Source organism: Hibiscus syriacus, unplaced genomic scaffold (assembly GCF_006381635.1).
Source record: "Hibiscus syriacus cultivar Baekdansim isolate YM2019G1 unplaced genomic scaffold, ASM638163v2 tig00110482_pilon, whole genome shotgun sequence".
NCBI lineage: Eukaryota > Viridiplantae > Streptophyta > Magnoliopsida > Malvales > Malvaceae > Hibiscus > Hibiscus syriacus.
The window spans coordinates 4,417,801-4,440,667 of record NW_024062758.1 but is presented as its reverse complement, the minus strand read 5'-3'; the positions used below and the strand labels follow the sequence as shown (position 1 = coordinate 4,440,667).

Here is a 22,867-nt window from a genome sequence, read left to right as displayed (position 1 = left end):
GTCTCAGGAAAGGCCCTCGTATTTTTCAAAAAAAATCAATATGGCCATCTTTTTTTTTTCATTTAATGTGGTCCTCTAAATCAGAAAAAAAAATTAATATGATCCTTATACTAACAATTTTTTACCGTTAACCAATAGTTCTGTTATTTTTTGCTAACGTAGCACGTTAAGCATGCAAAAATTTTATTTTTTCTCTTAATTTGACCTTCCAACTCAAGAAAATACTTCAATCTGACCCTCTTATTTTTTCTTCTATTTTGGTCATTAAACTTTAAAAATTTTCAATTTAAACACTTAACTTTTGAATTGCTCATGTTTTAATCATCATGATTTATTTATTAATATTTATGTATGATGTGATATTTTTTTCTTTCAACCAAAGATTTTCTTTTTTTTTCTTTCATTATCAGATTCAATGAACCCACATTGAACTTGTAAAAAATTTGAGTTAGGACCTAATTGCATCGACTTTTCTAAGCCATTATTAAGTACAATAAAGTATCACTCAAAAACAATTAAGTACAATAAAGTAGTAAAGAGATTCAATACGTTGAAAACATCAGAATTAAAAATAATCAACTTTTTCTAGAAAATAATGAAAACACATACATATTGTCTTCAAGTATCGGCATTTTGGTTCTTACATGAACTGACATTGACGGATGATAACCCTATTGTATCAGGACTCTTTAGCTGATCAAGTTGCTTCTTACCAAGTCGAAGCAAATACTCAACATAGAGGAAATTTTTGCGATCTACTTGATTGGAATTCCGACGGAACTCAGCCGAGACAATCGATTCAATCTGTCGTTGATCTTCAGCAGGCTTCGAACGAGCTGCTCGTAAAAATCCTCTGTATAGACTAAGTACTTGCTTTTGCATCCCAGAAAGCTTTTGCCCTTTGGATGCATCCATTTCAGCTGATCAATTATATTAGGCACTTGAATAAATAAAAAAAAAATTATATCAGGCACTGGATGTCACTAAAAGCGGCTCCCAATGTATTTTAAACGGTACTCAAACCCAACTGGAATTGTTCTACTAAAATCAGCAGGACTAGGCAAGCATACCCACAGAAAGAATTAACACCAATCCCCATTCATAAATGAACTGATTCGCTGAACATATAAAACAATATACAGAGAGGCTGAACAAAAAATTTCACATTCAATAACACGGCAATGAAACAAATAAATGGACACATAAACAAGCTAGAGCATCAAATCATAGCAGAGAATATCAATCAGAAAATAAAACATCCACCAGGAGTCCCAAATCACATTATAGATGAACCACCAGCATCAGTAATGATGGTTTTATGTTACTCAGATGTGGGTGTGAGTATCAAATATGGGTATAAATAGGTTATTTTTTGGAGAATCATTGGAAATAATATCTCCGTACCCATGTGTTGGGCATGGGTACTTTCCGAAATGAAGACTAGGACGAATGTAGCGATGGTTGTTGTTTCAAGTCAACAGGCTTGAGTACCTTGAATACTTGAGGTAAAAAAATATACTATCGCTTCTTTATCTTAACGAGAACACAGCACCAATACATTATTTTATCAAGTTATAGAAATCCAATAGGCTTGGATTCTGCATACATTCTAAATCAATCAGTTGTTACAGATTACAAGAAGGGGAAGAATAAGCAAAGCAACCAAGTTGACAAAGCAAACAGTGTCCAACTACAACTCTACAAGGATTAAACGAGCTGATTGGCAAATTCACGTGACAATTGTTAAGGTTCATTGCATGAGTAGCTTGTTTTATAAATAAAGAAAAAAATGCGTATAAAAATAACCTCAGCATCCACTTGCAAATCTAGGTTCTAATATGGAAGCCAATTCCATTTTTTCATGAATAGCTCACATATTCCTAGTGCTTAGTTGTATTATTGTACTCACTGTTTCATTTCATCCGGGAAACATTTGTTATGAAATTCATGCATGAATCTTTAAAAAAAGCAAAAGAAAAAACAATAACCCAAACAAAGACTTTTATCGAACATCTTGTGTGTGCTTCTGAAATGGCCCAAACTAGCACCATGCTTCAGACATGATCCGCGAGATAATCAGATAAACAGAGTATAGCCGATTATATGAAGTTTCTATTTAAAGAGAAGAAGCTGGTTTTGCTTAATAATTGGTGGAGATTCTAAAAAATTCACAGATCAAGAATGGAACTAACATTGTTGTTTCATGATGATAGTGATTGATTTTGTTTGCAGATGGAATTCAGAAAATTGCATCGAAACTGAATACCTGGATTCGAGGATAGCTGAAAAACAAGTCTTGATAATTACCAATTGCGGCAATAGGAAAGCGTATATGCTCCTATCCCTCACTTTCCTGCCCTTTTAATTAATACAACAAAACACATATGAAACTTTTCTGCGCATTCAAAACCTTCTTACCCGATGAGGCCATTGCGGAGTTTAGTTTTTTTTTTATATATCGAATTGCCGGAGTTTAAATTTTATTCTAATCCATTTAAAAATAATAATTTTTATTTAATATATTTAAATATGTATTAATTACAATTTATAATCAAATTTGATATTTGACTAGAATTTGACGTATTGTGTCCAACCCTATAGAATTAAATTCCTTTTAGTTCAAGTTCGAGTTGGATATTTTTTTTTTGTAAAAGTAGATTAAATTAGATTCAGGTTTAAGGTGAAAATATTCATCTATGCAGAAAATAATAATATAATTTATTCTATCGTTGTTTGGACGAGTTTACTACAAAATTCGATATTGTTATTTGTTAGTTACATTGCAATAATTACAGGAACTACGCTCCATCTATCCTTCATACAACAATTCCCTACTACAAATTAACTTACAAAGGGTACAGAGCTGACTGCCTCAAGCAAACTTAAAGCCATTGCTAATGATTTACTCCAAAAATAAAAAAGGATGGCACATTCACTACAAGGTGATATTCAACGCTTTGATGTATGTGCTTGATTTGCAGTCGCCAGTTTTACAATTTTCAACTATACTGTCATCAACTAAGTGTACCAAAATCGATTCCTGAATGCTTATTCGATATCTTTTACGGCATCCTGCACCATCACAATCCAGGGAGCGGATATCAAATAATTAATTCCAATGGAGAAAGAACATGATTCATTTTCAATGCCTACAATACGCGATGCGATTTTGGGACGACCACTAATCCTAACCTGCCCCATACCTCTTGGAATTGGAAGTCATCCAATGATATTTGGACTGATGATATGAACATGGGCAATACAAAGGTCAATGGTCTGAGAAGGTAGCCGAATGACATTACCTTTGCAAGCTGTGTCATGTAAGCAGCGGCTACAGCAGTGACCAAGTTCGAGTCCAAGTGTCAATATACCATTTCCCCCACCAATCCCAAACTCTGAATCCTCTTGCTGGAAATTTCCCAAATGGAGAGAAAAATAATTCATTTGATAAAACATAACTCAGTCAATTGCATGATAACTGACCATAACAACAAAAACATGCACTTAAACACCACAGACTGAATAATTTAAGACTCAAAGGGCCTAAAATGGGTGTAGGGATGAAAACCCAAATAGGTTTTGACTCGAATAATCAGTACAGTAACTGAAATCATTAGGTAGCAAAAAGATTTCTAGTTCCTTCTTATAGTAAACTCCTAGTAAGATATTTGTCATCTGTGTAACCATTCAAACAGAAATATGAGCCAGAACTAAAATGAAGATCTCGAATTCATTATACAGTAGACAAGAAGTTGATACTTCAAAAACAATGTAGGAAAGAACCATAATATGCTAGGAAGAAGCAAGAGTTTAGTTTTTCGATATGAAAATATGAAGTTTGAATGACTGAAATTTGATCATGTAGGTCACTTCCAAAGGAATAACAATGAAAACTTACAATAATTGCCCGACCGAATGCACCGGCACTGACATAAGCTCATGTTCCTGAAAGCATCCCCAACCAACTGCATGACGATTATTGGCTCAGTTTGGAGAAAAAAGTGGATAGCAAGTAGACTTTTAGCAAACTTCTATTCCCAGATTTACAGGCAATAAGTTTTCTACCAAACATCAAGTTGGTTTTAAATCATAATCTAGCCTTTAGATCATAGAAAGCCGTAGGCTAAACAATTGTTCATTAGGCCCCCTTCTTATCTCAGAATTGACTGTTGGAAAAGTCAATTAAGGTGGGTTGAAAAAAAAACAAAAGGGGAGCACCATTTTTCAGCAAAGTGCCCCAATTTTAAATTAAAATATTTTTTGGGTTAATTACATTTTAGCCATTGCATACTTTAAGGTATTTACAAGATTAGTCCTAAAACTTCAATTATAAATACCCTAGCTCATTTAGTTTCAAAATCATCCCAAAATCTTCCAGTTCTCTCTCAAGTGTGTTTTGTAAACACCTGTAATTTTTTCTTTTTAGTAAAAGATCTGCAGCAGTCCGGAGACGTAAGCACAATTGGCTGAACTCCGTTATCAATTTTTCGGGTATTATTTTTCGGCTTTTATTTTGTATTCTCACTAATCTGGCTATAGGAAAATTACTTGTTACTCGTTTATTTCCCAACAACTGGTAATCAGAGCTTTTGGGTTGTGAATTTTATCAATTTTTTGCGAAGTTACTATTCATTACTATTCACGTGAATAGTAAATTTCGTGAATAGTGAAATTTTGTCGACGATACGAATTTATCGACGGAGGTGTTATAATACACGGTGGTTCGCACAAATTGTCAGAAACGATCCGAAGAAGCCAGATTCGAGTGGGAGCGATGGCTGCAGACGAAAGGAAGGTGAAAATTGAAAAGTTCGATGGTGCAGACTTTGGCTTTTGGAAGATGCAGATCGAAGATTTTCTGTATCAGAAAAATCTATATCAACCCCTCTCAGGAAAGCAACCAGAGGGCATAAAGAATGAAGACTGTGCTCTTCTCGACTGATAAGCCCTTGGAGTTATCCGATTGACGTTGTCCCGAAATGTTGCTTTCAACATAGCAAAGGAAAAGACCACGGCGGGTCTTATGGCGACTATCTCCAGTATGTATGAGGAAGCCATCGGCCTCAAACAAAGTTCATTTGATGAGACGATTATTCAATTTGCGGATGACGGAAGGGGCATCAGTGGCTCAATACCTGAATGAACTCAACACAATCACAACCCAGTTGAGTTTCGTGGAAATTGAATTCGATGATGAAGTTCGAGCTTTAATTCTCTTATCATCTCTACCAGACAGTTGGAATGCTACTGTTACAGCAGTTAGCAGCTCGTCGGGAAATAGTGAATTGAAATTCGACAATGTTCGGGATCTGGTACTGAGCGAAGAAATTCGACGGAGAGAATCGGGTGAAGCATCAACCTCCTCAGCCTTGCACACGGAGTCCAGAGGGAGAACTTCAGAAAGAAATTCAAATCGTGGCAGATCGAAATCCAGAAGGGGCAAATCAAGAACAGGAAAAAAAAGATTTTACCTGTTATAATTGTGGCAAGAAGGGTCACTTTAAAAGAGATTATCGAGCACTGAAGAAAGATGCCGGTGCACAAGAATTTACCAACATGACAGAGGAGACAGGTGATGCCATGATTCTAAGCGTCAACACTCCGATTGAATCATGAATCTTGGATTCAGGGGCATCTTTCCACTCCACCCCATGCCGAGAAATCATGGAGAACTATGTCAGTAGTGATTTTGGGAAGGTTCATCTAGCCGATGATGAAACCTTGAAGATCGTCGGAAAAGGAGACATCCGATTAAAGTTGCCAAACCAGACCACTTGGACGCTGAAAGGTGTGAGACATATTCCTGGTCTCAAAAAGAAATTTGATTTCTGTTGGACAGCTTGATGGAGAAGGATATAACACAACTTTTTCAGACTGTGAATGGAAGATTACCAAAGGAGCGCTCGTCATTGCTCGTGGTAAGAAAACTGGTACTCTCTATGTAACCTCAAATTTAGAGAATATCATTGCAGCCGCAGATGCTGATGGAAAATTAAACCTATGGCACCAAAGGCTTGACCATATGAGCGAGAAAGGGATGAAGACGCTTTTGTCAAAAGGGAAGCTGCCGGATCTAAAGAATGTAGATGTCGGACTATGCGAGGATTGCATCTTTGGCAAACAAAAGAAAGTCAGCTTTGCAAAGATTGGTAAGACACCCAAGGATGAAATGTTAGAGTTGGTTCATACTGATGTATAGAGACCATCTCCAATTCCATCTCTTGCAGGCTCACTATATTATGTCACCTTCATCGATGATTCTACAAGGAATGTGTGGGTTTATTTTTTGAAGAATAAATTAGAAGTCTTTGCTACCTTCAGAAAATGGAAGGCCATGGTGGAAAATGAGACTGGTCTGAAAGTCAAGCGGTTGAGGTATGACAATGGAGGAGAGTATAGAAATAGGAGATTCAGAGACTTCTGCGCAAACAATGGGATCAAGATGGAGACAACAATTCCTATGACACCGCAGTAGAATGGCGTAGCAGAGCGCATGAACAGAACTCTGAATAAACGTGCCAGAAGCATGAGGATACATGCCGGATTGCCCAAATTTCTATGGACTGAAGCTATCAACACTGCAGCTTACTTGATCAATTGTGGGCCCTCAGTTCCTTTGGATGGCAGAATACCAGAGGAAGTTTGGAGCAAGAAATAAATAAACCTTTCACACTTAAGAGTGTTTGGTTGTATTTTTTATGTACGTATAGACTCTGCTGAAAGAAGTAAACTTGATGCTAAGTCCAACAAAAGTGCCTTTGTTCGGTTACCGGTTTTGGGACTATAAAAATCGGAAGATCATCAGAAGCAGAGATGTCATTTTCAATGAGAATGTGATGTACAAAGACAGATCAACTGTAGAATCAAGCAACTCCAATACCAAAGCTGAAATAAAGGAATTTGCTGAGTTCGAGGAGATTTCTGGAAATGATGTTCAGATCAGTCCTGAAGCAGTTCAATAAGAACCATGCACACCGGAACTAAGACACTCCTCCAGAATTCCTAAACCAACCCAACGGTATTCTCCTTCTTTGCACTACTTGTTGCTGACTGACAATTGTGAACCATAGTGCTATGATGAAGCAATGCAAGTGGAGGATTCAGTTAAGTGAGAGTCTTCCATGAAAGATGAGATGGACTCTCTTATATCAAATCAGACGTGGGAATTAGTTGAATTACCACCATGCAAGAAAGCGCTTCACAACAAGTGGATTTACAGGATCAAAGAAGAGCACGATGGGAGCAAACGTTAAAAAGCGAGATTGGTTGTCAAAGGTTTTCAGCAAAAAGAAGGTATTGACTACAATGAAATTTTCTCTCCAGTCGTGAAACTGTCTACTATCAGACTGGTGTTGAAAATTGTAGCTGCAGAGAATTTACATCTTGAGCAGTTAGATGTAAAGACACTTTTCCTTCATGGTGATTTGGAGGAAGAAATCTATATGAGGCAGCCAGAAGGCTTCTGTTGAACTATGTTTCGATATAACAATTTAAGGCAAAATGGTTTTTGGACTTGAATTGAATTTACAAAATGTATTTGGACTTAATTGAATTTATTCAAAATTTACAAAAATAATTCAAAGTTCTTTTAATTTAAAATTGAGCACAAAAATGTTTTTGTGAATAGTATGTAAAAGGGGAACCGATTCCCCCCAAGGGGGTACCGATTCCCTCACTATTCATCAGCCCAACGGTCATAATATTTGAATATTATGAAGGGGTATCGATTCCCTATGAAGGGGTACCGATTCCCCCCATTTTGGGCAGCCTATTTTTGCAGAAAAATCATTCCCAAACGGCTCCAAAACATCCCCAACGGCTAGATATGACTTCAAACACATTCCAAGCTATAAATACAAGCTAAGGACACTTGAAGAAGTAAGAGAACAACTATCAAAGTAATCAAACACAAGAGAAGAGTTTTTCATTCTTATTTCATATTTCTCTTGTAAATATTTTGTTCTTTTTTATTGTTTACATCTTTTATCCTTTTGTAAAGGGGAAAGGTTCTAGCTTAGCCCGTGTAAAAGCTAGGGAAAGGTTCTAGTTTAGCCCAGAAAAACTAGGGAGTTGTAAGGTTATCTCTTTGTCCTCAAAAGAAAGAACAAATTAGTGAATTTGTTGGAAAATCCTTGGTGAGGAGCTAAGGTAGTGGACGTAGACTTTGATTGAGAAAGTCGAACCACTATAAATCGCTGTGCAATTCTCTATCTTTCAATCTCCTTACTCCCTAAACACAAAATCGTTCCGACCCCTCTTTGCAAATCGTTCCGGTTGTCGTTTCGAGCTTCCAAAAATCCTAACAGCGTCATAGAGGCAGGCAAGAAAAACCTAGTATGCAGGTTGAAGAAGAGCTTGTATGGTTTAAAACAAGCTCCTAGATAATGGTACAAGAAGTCGATAGCTTCATGAGTAGCAGTGGTTTTACCAGATGCCAAGCAGATCATTGTTGCTACATCAAGAGGTTCGACAATAGCTTCATTATTTTATTGTTGTACGTTGATGACATGCTCGTTGCAGGCTCAGACATGCAAGAGATTATAAACTTGAAGCAAAAATTGTCGAAGCAGTTTGCAATGAAAGATCTGGGTGCAGCAAAGCAGATTCTTGGGATGAGGATCAAGAAAGACACAAAGTCGGGGACTTTGATGTTATCACAGGCTGAGTACATCAACAAAGTACTCTCTAGGTTCAACATGCAAGATGCTAAACCAGCAAGTACACCTTTAGGTGTTCATTTTAGACTCTCCAAAGAACAGTCACCAAAGACGGAGGAAGAACGTGCAGACATGGTGAAGGTGTCGTATGCCTCAACAATTGAAAGTCTGATGTATGCCATAGTTTGTACCAGACCAGATATTGCTCATGCAGTGGGAGCTGTTAGTAGGTGCATGAATAATCCGGGGCAAAGTACACTGGGAAGCTGTCAAATGGATCCTCAGATATCTGCGGGGTACTACAAACAAAACACTTTGTTTCAAAGGTGGAGATACGATACTGACAGGCTATGTAGATGCTGACTTAGCCGGAAATATTGACATCAGAAGGAGCACTACAGGGTATGTCTATACTCTAGGAGGTACTGCAGTGAGTTGGGTTTCTCAACTACAGAAGATAGTTGCTCTCTCCACCACTGAAGCAGAATATGTCGCTGTTACGGAAGCCAGCAAGGAGATGGTTTGGTTCCAAAGTTTCTTGGAAGAGTTAGGCAAGAAACAAGAAAACAATGTCTTGTATTGTGATAGTCAAAGTGCTATCCATCTAGCAAAAAATCCATCTAGCAAAAAAATCCGTCTTTTCATTCCAGGACGAAGCACATACAATTACGATATCATTTTATCCGGGTCTCTTCTGGAAGATGGGATTTTGAAACTTGAAAAGATTAGTGGAGCTCAAAATCCGACAGACATGTTGACAAAGACGGTAACTACAGACAAACTGAAGTTGTGTTCAGCTTCAGTTGGCATATTAGAGTAACAAGACCAGAAATGTTGCTGCATCGATCAAGGTGTGAAGACATATTAAAATCAGTCTTCAAGTGGGAGATTGTTGGAAAAGTCAATTAAGGTGGGTTGGAAAAAAAACAAAAGGGGAGCACCGTTTTTCAGCAAAGGGGGCACCGAATTCGGAGCCCCAATTTTAAATTAAAATATTTTTTGGGTTAATTACATTTTAGCCATTGCATACTTTAGGGTATTTACAAAATTAGTCCTAAAACTTCAACTATAAATACCCTAGCTCATTTAGTTTCAAAATCATCCTAAAATCTTCCAATTCTCTCTCAAGTGTGTTTTATAAACACCTGTAATTTTTTCTCTTTAGTAAAAGATCTGCAGCAGTACGAAGACGTAAGCACAATTGGCTTAACTCTGTTATCAATTTTTCGGGTATTATTTTTCCGCTTTTATTTTGTATTCTCACTAATCTGGCTATAGGGAAATTACTTGTTACTCGTTTATTTCCCAACATTGACTTGAGTATGAAGGACCTCTTTCCAAAACTCCATCCAATTTTGGCCAACATCTTGTAAAGCTCTTAGAAATTTGATTATTAATGATAGTGCAAATATGACAAACTTTGGTCATTCCAAAGAAATAAATGATTTCTAAACTGAAAACTAAAAATCTTTTCAGGATCATTATAATTTATATGGGAAAATGCGATGCAGTTGACAATCATACCAGCAGAAACCTATATTCTGCAACATAAAATTAAGTAAAATAGCGAGAGGAACCGGATTTTAAAACTGTAGTTGCTGCCTAAAAACATTTAGAACAATCAGTCCTATCCCTTCTTTTTCACACTTAATAAATATTAATTTTCTTTAATAACAAAAACTTACAAAAGATTTGCAAGTTAAACATAGATGAAAAATTAATGAATAAAGAAGAAGCAAACCTTCCCAACACATATGGCACAAACTACACAGATGTTAATCCATAGAGGTAATTCCCAAGTGAAAATGGGAGCAAAGGGCTCAATCAAAGGAGGGTCACCACTCTGAAGCCATTTTCTCCAATTGCTTTGTCAATCGCAAGGAACTTTTTATTCCCTTCAACCAGGTTTAGAATACGCTTACGAGCAAAGTATCTAGCAATCAGAAAGGCAATACTTGCAGCAACCTAAAAGATTAAAAGAAGATTAACACAGATTTGAGTGCACTCACATTCTCTTTTCTCTTCTATTTGGAAGAGAACAAACTTACTGTTCCACTGATAGAGACTATAATGGTGCCAATGACAGAGCCGAAAAGAAGACCAGCAGACATAGTCAATGGAATGGGAGGAATAGCAAGGACCTACAACATAGCGGTCTTAAGCATTTGGATAGAAAGTTCAGATTGAAATCTCTGCAACGACAAAGAAAAGACCGACGAGAGGACAAAGAAAAAGAGATTTATAATGGCATAAAATTGCAAATTTTCTGGAGACAATATAAATTACAAGCCAGAGAAGAGGGAAAAAAACACCTAAATTCTCAACTCTATTACCTCTGATGAGAAATGTACACTCATCATTAGCTTGCATAAAACTCTAGAAAACAAAGTAACTCAATGTTGTCCTCGAATACAACCAAATTAAAAAAATGCTTACTTCCAATCCTGCATAAACTGCTACAAACAGAGCATATCCAGCAGGTCCATAACCTGTTTATCGAAGAAACATCCACCAGTAAAATTCTAGAGCATGTTCATTAGATAAAAGAAAGCAAGCAAGCTAAATCAAAAATCAATAGAAGGCCTAATAGACTGAAGCAAACTAAATTCGCAAATTCAACTAATTATTAAAAAAAATCAGTTCCTCCAATCTACAAAAGCAATACCAAATACAGATAAATTGCGAAAAGGGCCTGGATTTCACGAAGACATATACCTTCAATAAGAGTGGAGAACTGGTTCGGAAAAGAATTGATCTGGTCCTTGTAGATATACCCTACAATTCCAAATCCACCAAAGACACCCACGAGTAGAACTCCAGCCAAAAGGGTACCTTTAAGTGCAGTGTCCCCTTCAATTTCTCCATTACCAACCCCATCCCTTTGATTTTCTCGTCACCATCGCTTTTGGGGTTGAGGAACCACATCAGACTCTGAGGAGCATTGGGTGGACTCTTTTGAAGGGACTGCTGTTTCTTCGGTTGTCTGAGGGAAGAACAGGGCTTGAATAAGTGGAAACGCTTGTTGGGTCTAAAGCAGCTATAGAGAAAAGAATTGGAAGACGAGGAAGAAGGAGGAGGGAAATAACTAGAAGAAATGCACGGAGGTCTCAGGGTGAGGAGGGCGCGCATTTTAATGAGTGAGTGTCGGATAACGAGGTCAACACAGCACAAACACAAAACACAAGTAGGCTCGCTAATGCATCCAGCTGAAGTCTGAAGCTGGTTTTGTTGAGGACCAGTGAAAAACATCTAGTACTTCAGGGTTGTGGCTCGGAAATTGTCTGCCTCACATCATGCCACGTCTTTCTATTAATTCCAAAAATGATCGAGCTAGAAGAAGATAAATTCCCCCCGTCGCCTTTCTCTCATTATTGTTGTTTTCTTCAATTATTTTTTTCAGTTATTAACTGTATGTTTGTAAACATAAAATAATTGTTTGATGGGAATAGGACGAGAAAGTTGTAATATATGAAAGGATAAATTAGATCATTCCTCACTAAATTATACACTCTCACTTATTTTACTCATCATATTTTTAATTTTTCTAATTTACTCATTAAATTTGTGAATTGTTTCTGTTTTGATCACTTTGAATTATTTTATTATTATTTTTGTATGAGATGATATTTTTATTAATATTTAATATAAAATAATTTAAAATACAACATAAAAAACATAAGGTGGTCGAACATCACCGCCAGTTGTCGTCAACTACCGTAGATAGTGGTCATTCGATCTTAAATTTCATGAGTCGTTTCGACATCGTGAGTTCAAATCCGACTTCTATTTTATTAGATCTTGCTCCAATGCCCACGAATTAGAGATTGAAAGTGAGAAAGTTGAAACGTTTCAGTCGAGATTCATAGGTTTTTAGACATTTTCTGGTGAAACAACCACCAGATTCAAACTCTGGACCGACCAATGAAATTTGGGACCGAACGACCACCATCTACGACAATCGACGGTGGCATCCGACCACCTTATATTTTTTTATATTAAATAATAATAAAAATGTCATGTAATACCAAAATAATAATAAAATAATTCAGAGTGAAACATGAACAATTCGAAAGTTCAATGATTAAATTAGAAAAATAAAAGTACGGTGAGAAAAATAAGAGATATAATATAATTCAGTAAAGAATAATGTAATTTATCCTAAATGAAATAGTTATTTAATAATTGGCTTATGGAAGCTAATGGTTAGTCTAGTTGTGAAGGGTATTCATTACTCAAATAATAGGATTTGCCACAGTAATCTACTTTAATCAGGTTTGATTTATAATTTGGTTGAAAATTATTCTTTTAATTTCTTAGTAATAATATCAAAATTTACATTTGTCAATTGCATAAACTATAGCTATTTGCTTCAACTCGAATTAGAAATCAACGGAATCGTGTTACACGAAGGCTGAATACTCATCCAACGTCTCCTTTGCATGGTTTTTCAACTACCTCACGTCACGACGACACAAATCTATCGATCATTTTCAGTTCGAAAGCTATGAAAGAAAGAAAAAAATTCAGCTTTTCAAAAAAGAAGAAGCGTGCCTTAAATTGGAGCATTGTTGAGGCATCAATATCCTTGAGAAGGCGCACCAAGATATGAAGCAAGCCGCAGAGTGTCACCGAATACTCCTCCAGCGGTTACTTGGGCACCAGCACCTGGACCCCGGACTATGAGCGGCCTTGTAGTTGTGAATGCTATTATGTTATCAGAACCGGAGAGTTGAGCAAATGGGTGATTTTTACTGTATCTTCGGGGCTCCACAAGCCCCTTCTCACGAATGGCATCCACCACTCCATATCTCAGGACCTACAAAAACAAATAATTGGATTTGATCATAGGGTCCTTCAAAATCCTAATTGTTTCATCTTTTTCCCTCACCTTCTTCATTCTGTACATTTAAATGGTCGTTGTAGTATTATCTTACAGCTTGTAGAAACAGGGGAAAAGAAAAAAAACAAACTCATTTCCTCTGATTCCTCAGCGTCCTGTCTCTCGGTAGCTAAATCTTTGTCAAACTGAGGGAATTGCTTCATAAAATCTTCAACAGATGAAGTAGCCTGCCGAGGCAAACAGACCATCTACGAGTATCACGTTAATCGGTTCTTTCTTCAGTATATTATTTCTGAAACAGAGGAAAATTAATCCTTACTCTTAGTGGCTTCGGAACCAGACTTTCAGCAGGTATATCAGAAAGCTTCAGTTTCAAGCCGGATTCTCGGGCAAGAGTTATCACCTACAGAATGAAAATCAATCAATGGCCATAAACTGTAAATTGTTAGCAGAGATCATATATCCACATCACTTCCATCGGTTCCAATTAGAAAGATGATTTATGTCTTCTATTGTAAATTGCATGATTAAATAAATTATATAGAATATAGATATTCTATTCAAAAATTTGACAACCATTCGAAACATGGAAAACAAGGAAGAACCTAATGGGGCAATTGGGCCATCGTCTGCTCTAAAAATTTTAAATTCATACATATTTTAGATTCTTTTGTATTTTTATTAAAAAACATTTTTGTCTCCCAATATTTTATAATTTATTTATTTTCTTAAAATTTTATAAGTTCGTCCCTCCAACGTGAAATTTTGCTTTTGACCCTAATGACATATGAGATTTAGCTTTAAAGATTCAGGGGATTGAAGCGATCAAAAGGAGAACAACCGATCAGTGAAAAACTAACGACGGGTTGGTGGACATTCTACGACAACCGACTACGGTAATTAGTCTTTGAAAATATGAATTTAAGGATTTATTTCTTAGACTAGAGAGAAATTTGATTTTTTTTTATTTTACACGCGTATTAATTACATACAACTTTATTTGAATTAAATATAAATAAAATTTTGAAATAAATATAATTAATAAAATAAATCATTATTTAAAAATTTTAAACTTTAAAGTGTAAATATCGGATCCGCCACTGAAAGTTACCCATAAGCTAATCTCATCCGTTAAACCCATTGTTTATTTTCAGGTGGGTTAAAATACTAATTTTATCAAAATTAATGTTTAGTTGTTCATTTTGTATACGTGTACTCTTCAAGTTGACACTTGTCCTCTTTCACTCCTAATTCGTCCTCTCTCAAAAGTATACATTTCAATTCCGAAAAAGTTGTCTGTTTTCATCCCCATCCGTTTCTAGGACGTGTCAAAACTCTAATGGTTCATCAATGTAAACAGTCAACATCTTCACTTTGACTAAACAGTTGACAGTTTCCAAGCATGCCACGTCAACGCTCACAACTTGCATTGTCTTCCTCTGCTCAACACTCTAAGCACCCTGCCTTATCCTCTTTGGTATTTGTATTTTTATTCCTTTCCCTCATAAGTCATATACTTCAGAATCCAAATTCAATTGGGGATTAGGATTTGTTGGGTGCTTTCTGTATTTGGTGTTTTGTTTGCCCAAAACTAGAAACAGGATCAATCAAAATACCTGTCATGGAAGGAGAACTACCAGATTGGGAGGTGCTCCACAGCTCGGACTCTGAGTCTAATTCTATCTTGGTTAACTCGGCCGAGTTGGTGAATCTTGAGAGCATCGAAGATGATACTGAAGGGATGATAAGGTCTGATTACTTTTCTCTTGATAATCAAAGTATGTATGCAAAGGAGGGGGTGTGAGTGAAGAAGCCTCTATCGAGTCAGATAATCCGAGTTGGATTGATCCCAAGCCGGTGGCTCATTATAGGAGGAATAATTCGGGTGTTTTTTGGTCCGATTCCGGAAGTGATCGGTCAGATGATCGTAAAGTAAGTGATTTGGTTGTGAAAAAAGACTTGGAGTTCGCTGAGAACGAGAAAGCCCCAGATTTTTTCCAAGGGATTGGAAAAGTGGAAGGTAGGACTGACGAATTGAGTACATTTAAGCCCGATGTTACTATATTTAGTGAATTCGATAGAACAAAGGAGTTGGGTTTTGGTGATTTTGGCGATATTCAAGATCAAGGTAAGGATTTGGACAAGTTCTGGTCTGATTCTGGTGGAGATGGTTTGGTTTCGATGAAGTTTGAGGATATTGAGAAAGTTGCTGGCTTTGATTTTAGTGGCTGTATGGAAAAGGGAGCTGAGTTGGAGAATTCTGGTGAGGTCGATCATGGGAATAGCTCAACATTGGAGTCGGAAGTAGGAGACGGTAATACAATTGCTAATGAAGGTTCTACTATTGACGAAATGAAGTTGTGTGCGAGATCAGTTAATGAGGGAGACAAGAAGAAGGTAGCATGGTGGAAAGATCCTTTCGAGCTCTTGAGATACTGTGTTCTCAGGGTTAGCCCTGCTTGGTCCTTCTCTGTAGCGGCGGCTGTGATGGGTTTTGTTTTATTAGGACGCAGATTGTATAAGATGAAGCGGAAGAGCAGTAGCTTGCAGCTAAAGGTTACCATGGATGATAAGGTCAGTTGCTGCTTGCGTTTTTTCTGTTATTTTTGTCAATATTATTGATCTTTTTCAGTATTTGGAAATTGAATTATGAATTGTGTCTCAGATTTAGATCACCATAAGTTGGCGTTTGTTCTTGCTGTTTTATGATTTAGATCCATTTGCTCTAGGGTTGACGTTGCAATTGAATTTCATTCTCCTTTGTACATGAATCTTTATGATCTTTCTCGTTTTTGTTGCATTATCTCTTTGAACTTCTCCATGACTAGTTGAGATCCTTTATTTGATTGATTTGTCAGCCTTTTTTTTTCCTGCATCCTCACTAATTTCTAACTTTGGAAATATTTGATTATTGGATGCTGTCCTGAGTGAAACTTGCATTTTATTGATTATTAGTTCCTTACCTAAGCCCTGAAATTCTCTTATTTTTTTTTTGCCCGTGACTCCACTTGGTTCATTGTAAGTAACCTTTGAAAAGAAATAATGTTACAGCCGTGAGTTTGGGACTGAACCACAGGGGATGAATGGAAATCAATCAAGCACATCAAAGGGAGTCTGAACCTTAAAAACTCATGAGAGAGACCAAAATCTCATTTTAGGGCTTTGATTGAAGTTGCGCGTTGTTTTATTCGATTCGTCTCTTTAAATAGAGTTGCTTATTAAGGTAATTAATTAAATACAATAAAATAAGGAAAGTCATATCAATCTAAATAAGGTTCTACCGAAAATAACTTCTAAATAAAGTACTTCCAAAAACTTCTTACGGTTTTTAGGGTTCTATCAAACGACTGCAACTAAGCTTCCCAACAAATATTCTTTGGGGTGGACAGCTTTGTCTTCTATATTCATTTCCTCCTCTGTTTTGTTCTCTCTGTCACTAACACAATTTTTAACTAAATGATGAACGAAAAACACATATATAATAGAAACCCAAATCAAGATTAGGGAGGGAGGGAGTTCTCTCTGAATGTTTGTGTGGATTCCAGTCTGGAATGCCATATTTGGTCACCTAATAAATGTTAAGATCCTTCTTTTTTGCAAGGTTCGGGAGTTTGGCCTTTAGATATTGGCTTAGCATTTTGTCTAGCTTCTTCATGTAAGCACAAGATAACCCTAACATTTTGAACTTTGGGTCTCTTTGACTGCCTCTTGCACATATGTTGTCATACAACTTGCCCTAATAGATGGTAGCCTTTAATATACTTGCAAACTCCCAAGTCTCAACAGCATTAAAGCATGGAAGTTAACACTTCCATTCTTCCATCAATCCTCAACTACATCTACAACCTAAGATAAGAAAAACAAACAAAGCCAAATGAAAAATGTGACATGTCCCTACAGAAAATGACAGACCAAGCAAAACCATTACTGCGTTCCTTAGGTGTTAAGAGAAAATAGTAGGAGGCTGTAATCTTGGTCGTTCCATACTTTTCCATCCATTTTTATTTTTCAGAGACACTAAACTTCTTTATGTTTTTGTTCTCTTCCATTGTTCCATTTGTCTTGTGGACTTAGAGGTGGTTGGCATTTGGATATAATGGAGGATGAAATTGGAGTAATACTTATTTTTAGTTTTAGATCAGAGATAATTTGTTCATCCTTCTTAGAATCTTGTTTATCCTTTTACAATCAAAATCTTAGCCCCAATTATTTTCAAGCATAAAGTTTTTCATGAATTTGGGTTCTTGTTCTAATTCTTTTTTGGATAAATCAATGAATTTCATTACCCAAAGAACAAGTCCAGTAACAAGTACAGAACCTGCTACAAAAACAGCAGAGTTCTGGTTACAAGATCATTTAACTTACAAAAAGAATTAGGAACAAGAAATATCCCAGAGTTTACAAAGGGAAGAATTAACACTATCATTTCTATTTATATTCCTATCCCTCAATTGAAGTCGAACCACATCCTTAATGGCAAGGAACAGCTCTTGAACATTTCTTGAGTGGCCTTGAAAAAGCTTCTTATTTCTTTCTTCCCAGAGGAAGTAGATAAGGGCATTAAGGGAAAGCTTCATATCGAAGTGAGCAGTGATTTTCCTTTCCAAGTAGAGCTTGCCCACACAAATAAAGCATCCCAAGAGCTGATAGAAAACTGCAGACCACAGTGGGAGAAAACAGTTTTCCATAGTTGGTCTGCCATAGGACAATGGAGGAACAAGTGCTCAGCATAGGCATTGGCAGTCATTGATAAGACCAATTCGGTGTAGCCTCGCCTTTGTAGGAAGTCTATCCAATAAAGCCATCCAAGTAATCAAACTGTGTTTAGGAATGTGAAGAGGAAACCAGATTATTTTCTGCCATGTTCTAATTCTTTGTTTGCATCATTTGTTCCTAATTCTTGTTTGCTGCATTTGAGATACAGTGAACCTAGTGATTCATGTGCTTTTAACAAAATAATAATGCCTTTTGTTTTTATGTTGGGAATGCGTGCACATGCAGACACATAAGGAGAGATCGATTATATTTGTGTAAACTTTGACATAAATTCATAAACATTTTATATGATTCGTATTTGTTTAATATATATTGAAAACAACAGTATTTTCGATCGACACGGTAACGATGTTGCCATGTTGGATCAATTTGAAACTTAATGTGCACAATGAGTTCAATCATATTGGTAAATTAAATGAATGGTTTATTAAAATAGTTATTGTGTAAAAGTTTTGGAAGGTGGTAAAATTAATTTAAGTTCTACACTAGTGAAAATGGCTTAGTTGACTGCTGGTACACATCTAACGTTATGTTCTTTCCTTGAGTTTTACTTGCAGAAGGTGTCTCAGTTCATGACTCGTGCATCTCACCTCAACGAGGCATTTCAGTTGTAAGACGTGTCCCAATTATACGACCTTCAATGCCTACTTCCACTGGGGTGAATCCATGGCCTGTGATGAGTTTGAGATGAAGGTGATACTGTAAAAATAGAAAAGAAAGAAAAGAATGGAAAGACCAAGGAGTGTTCCCAGAAGGTAAGCCATTGTATTGTGTTCGCTTTGTTATGTTGATGTAAGGATGATTATTTTCAGTTATGTATGTTATGGGTTCCGATTTCCGAATTAATCAATATGTAAAACTTCAGATTGTAATTTGTTTCATTACCCTTTATGTTGTAAAACCTTGACCAAATATCATATTATAAAAGTAAATCTTTCTATTTCTGGTTCATTAGTAGGAATTAATCGGTTATAGTCTGCATTAATCAGGTAAATTTTAAAGGTCAAATATGTTATTATATTGGTTATCAAATATGTTATTATATTGATTATTAAACGATCACATAATCATTTCATTAGAATAATAACATAATGACCACATAAACGAAATAAGCATGACCACTCAAAGCTTAACTACTTGGTAGATATAGTTCATAAAAAAAAAGTAAAAACATAAATACCAACTTAACGACCTTTAAGCAATCTTATTACTGCCACAATCCACTGCTGAAATTGAAAATAACATCCATATAACTTTTAATTATTGATTAAACCCTTCACAGGAATCACCGCGTTCTTAATGAGATTAAGAGCTTCTTCAAAATCATTCTCACGGAAGTCTGGAATAATGGTGTCATCAACTGATAAGACCATACTTATCTTCTTCGCATAGCTAATTATATGAACTGTTAGCGCCTGCAAAATAATCAATCTCATTAATTTTAATTATATATATATATATATATATATATATATATATATATATATATAAAGAGGGTAACTTACCAAAGGCTGAACATACAAAGATGGAGCGATGAAGGCAACTTGATTGCCAAAAATGCTGATTTGGTCCTGAGGTCCAGCCACAATCGAGAACCACATAGTTGTTAATGGGAAACTGGCCAGCTGCCATTAATGTACAATCATCAATATATTTCCTTGTCAATACACTTTTTTAGTGTGGGTGTGATTTTCCTTTGTATTAAAGATTTTTTTATTACACATACGTAAAAGGGTAATGGATAATGAACAGTATCTTACTTTGCTAGGATAAAACTTTCCAAGAACCTTCGCCATAAACAGTCTGAATTTGGCTTCCAGAGAAGCCTTTTTCCTATCCATTGTTGCTTTGACATCTTTAACGTAATCCAATGGGTTATCCTTGAATCCAATTTTTAAAGGCAAGTTTACACAACCGATCTTGTTCCCCCACTCCGCTTTGCTATTCTTCTTCACCATTTCTTCCAAGGCTTGTAAATTACTTGCAATGAGATTCAATAAAAATAAATGAAAAGAAAACTACTACTGGATAAGTAATTACATAAACCCCTGGAGATGATTTCATGTTGATGAACAGAGTTGCTGTAAGACGAATACTGTTGGGAAGGTTGCTTTCCCCTTCTCTTGCTTCTCCATCATCACTCTTAGCTTTGCCTGTCACATTCATTAATTATGAATATCAAGTTAAAATAAGTACACAATTTTATAGAAAAGAGAACAGTTTTACTGTACTCGTCTAGTTTGTGTTATTTTGCAACCTTGATTACCATATTTTCGGTTGAGATATGTTGACAAGCCTGCCTGACTGATTGCAACCATCACGTCGTTCACCGTCTGCAATGGAAACACATTTTAGCTCTCCATGAAGAATTTGCAAAGGAAGTGTGTTTTTCTTGTTAACCAAAAGAGAAAAAGGGGGAAACGGTGGACTAACCGTGTTGGTTGCATTCTTCACCGATTTAACATCATCCAAAGAGAAAGTTTGACGCATAATTCTCCCAGAAGTAAAAGCAACACTACTTGAAGGTGCTTTGAGGAGTGTTTGTGTGTCTTTCAACAACTACGTTGTTGCCACACTCATGCATATATCAACCAGAGTGTTCCACGTTAACAACAAAAGAGACCAACATCTCCAAAACCATCCTGTACCGCTGGATCTCGATTTCTTCATCACCGGAAAGCTCGGGAAAGCATCGGAGCAAGAGATTAGCAGTGACATGAGAGACGTTCCATCGCCAAGGGAATGATGAACTCGAATAACCAGTGTGGATTCAGCATCAGAGGTTTTTAGGTTTAAAATATGGAAATCCCACATGGGAATGGAGTTGCTAATCTGTGTCTTGCTAAGGTTGGAAACGTAATCTTCAACAAACAAATCGGGGGAGGCCATATCATGATCGACCATGGGGACCTTAACATGTTTATCAATGTCTACCTTTGTTTTCACCCATTTTATTTCTCCACCATCTGCTACCTGCTGGATTCATTTTTTTTTCAAATTAATGCAGAAAAGTGTGTGAAAGAAATAGGTTGAAGTTGTAATGAGTTTACCTGCACACCAGAGAAGCGAGGATGCTTAACAACAGTCTCCACCAAGTTGGCTTTGAAAGTGTGTAGGTGATGGGGCTCTTAAGCCCCACAATGAGAATAACGTAAATATTGGATTCATGCTCATGGAACATACGAGCTATGGGGCTCAATGGCTCCTCTTCCTCTTCCTCTTCAGTTTAGAGCATTTGAGTTCATTTAACCTTATATAGAAATATTAGATGCTTTATAATCGTCGTGCGAGTAAGATGAATTAAACAAAATCATCATGTCCTCCGAACAATTGTATTCTTAAAATTTTCAAAGAAAAATCATGATGTCTTCCCGACGACTTTTTCATTGTATTTTTTTTTCATCTATGTTAGTTGTCGGAAAGAGTCTTCTTCCTCCAAAATCGCCGGGAAGAGTCAACTACTTACCCTCCCGAGCAATGTTTAGCTGCCGGAATTTCTCGTGGACACAATTTATTATTAGGATTGTTTAATAAAAGAGTTATTTATTAGGTTAAGGTTTAGGGATTTTTATTATTAGAGTTAATGTATTCCAAGTTACATTAATTAGGGATGATTAGTTTTATGATGGCTTAAACTAAAAAAATCCCTAAACCATACTCTCTCTTTTTCTTTAAGCTTTTAAACTATTTTTTTAATCAAAATAACTCCTTAATAAGTACTTAAACTATTTTTTTTATCAAAACATGTCCTTAAACTATGTCTCTTTTTACTTCAAGCCCCTAAGTTATTTTTGGTCAAAACAAGTATCTAATTTTGTGTGACATGTCAACATCTTATTGACCGAAAAACATTTTTCTAAGTGAAAAAACTAACAAGACTTAAAATGATTAAATATTTTGTATGACATGGTTTTATTTAGTAAATAGTTTAGGGGTCGAAAAATGATTAAACATTTTAGTGAGATTGAAGGATGAAGTCAAAAATTTGATATTTTTTCTAATAGCTGTATTTATTAAATATTTTATTATTTATTATTTTTAATAAATGTTACATCAATATAAAGTCACGTCAGTAATATTGATTGACGTGAATAGTATTGGCATCGACAAAAGCAGAAGACTAATTATTATGTTAATCAAAACATACTTTGATGGTTAAATTGATATGAAAAAATTATAAGATCTAAAATGATAAATTTGATCTATTACAGGAGCAAAAGTAATCTACCTTTTTTATTATTAGGGTTTAGGTACTATAAGTTGGGTTAATTAAGGTTAGGGTTCATTATTTTCGGGGTTTAGAAGTTTAATGAATTAGGTTTAAGATTTAAAATAATAATTTGCATTAGATGGGTTACGACTAGATCTGACCTGATCGAGTCAGTTTTTTTTTAAAATTTCAGGTTTGGATCGAGTTAGGTTGGATTTTTTAAGTCATGAAGTCGGGTCGTGTTCAGGTGGAGGGTGAACAAACTCCGACCCGACCCAAGGATAATAATGTAATTTATTTAAAAAATTATTATTATTTTTATTTTAATCTTTAATTTATACCGAGTCGGATTGAGTCAGATTTATACTCTAAAAAATCAGGTCG

The 22,867-nt window shown here is 36.0% G+C and overlaps 2 protein-coding genes and 2 pseudogenes across 4 annotated transcripts; 1 reads left to right on the top strand and 3 right to left on the bottom strand.

The window, feature by feature from the left end:
* Positions 1 to 590: 590 nt before the first annotated feature.
* On the bottom strand, positions 591 to 2,372 carry LOC120128974 (succinate dehydrogenase assembly factor 1, mitochondrial-like). Of its 2 annotated transcripts, none has more exons than XM_039146579.1 (2): positions 2,267 to 2,372; positions 591 to 940 (listed from the first exon to the last, which is right to left on the bottom strand). In XM_039146579.1, exon 2 carries the CDS (start codon positions 913 to 915, stop codon positions 619 to 621), a length of 297 nt encoding a protein of 98 aa, XP_039002510.1. In that variant the 5' UTR covers positions 916 to 940; positions 2,267 to 2,372; the 3' UTR covers positions 591 to 618. The 2 variants fall into 2 exon arrangements, with proteins under 2 accessions (XP_039002510.1, XP_039002511.1); XM_039146580.1 differs by lacking the exon at positions 2,267 to 2,372 and adding an exon at positions 960 to 1,044 and having other exon boundaries at positions 591 to 927.
* Positions 2,373 to 2,727: 355 nt separating this feature from the next.
* LOC120128973 lies at positions 2,728 to 11,924 on the bottom strand (annotated as a pseudogene).
* Positions 11,925 to 14,944: 3,020 nt separating this feature from the next.
* LOC120129036 lies at positions 14,945 to 19,000 on the top strand. 2 transcript variants are annotated; one of them, XM_039146638.1, is made up of 2 exons: positions 14,945 to 16,071; positions 18,819 to 19,000. In XM_039146638.1, the coding sequence occupies exons 1-2, from the start codon at positions 15,679 to 15,681 to the stop codon at positions 18,885 to 18,887; spliced, it is 462 nt and encodes a 153-aa protein (XP_039002569.1). In that variant the 5' UTR covers positions 14,945 to 15,678; the 3' UTR covers positions 18,888 to 19,000. The 2 variants fall into 2 exon arrangements, with proteins under 2 accessions (XP_039002569.1, XP_039002570.1); XM_039146639.1 differs by having other exon boundaries at positions 15,106 to 16,071; positions 18,831 to 19,000.
* LOC120128695 lies at positions 18,911 to 21,499 on the bottom strand (annotated as a pseudogene).
* Between the last annotated feature and the right edge of the window lie 1,368 nt (positions 21,500 to 22,867).

Excerpts from the sequence above, each read along its gene's own strand:
- LOC120129036 (XM_039146638.1), top strand. The coding sequence starts at position 15,679 with ATGAAGTTTGAGGATATTGAGAAAGTTGCTGGCTTTGATTTTAGTGGC. Across the intron at positions 16,072-18,818 it reads AGGTTACCATGGATGATAAG|TTTTACTTGCAGAAGGTGTC; the intron begins GTCAGTTGCTGC and ends TCTTTCCTTGAG.
- LOC120128974 (XM_039146579.1), bottom strand. The coding sequence starts at position 915 with ATGGATGCATCCAAAGGGCAAAAGCTTTCTGGGATGCAAAAGCAAGTA.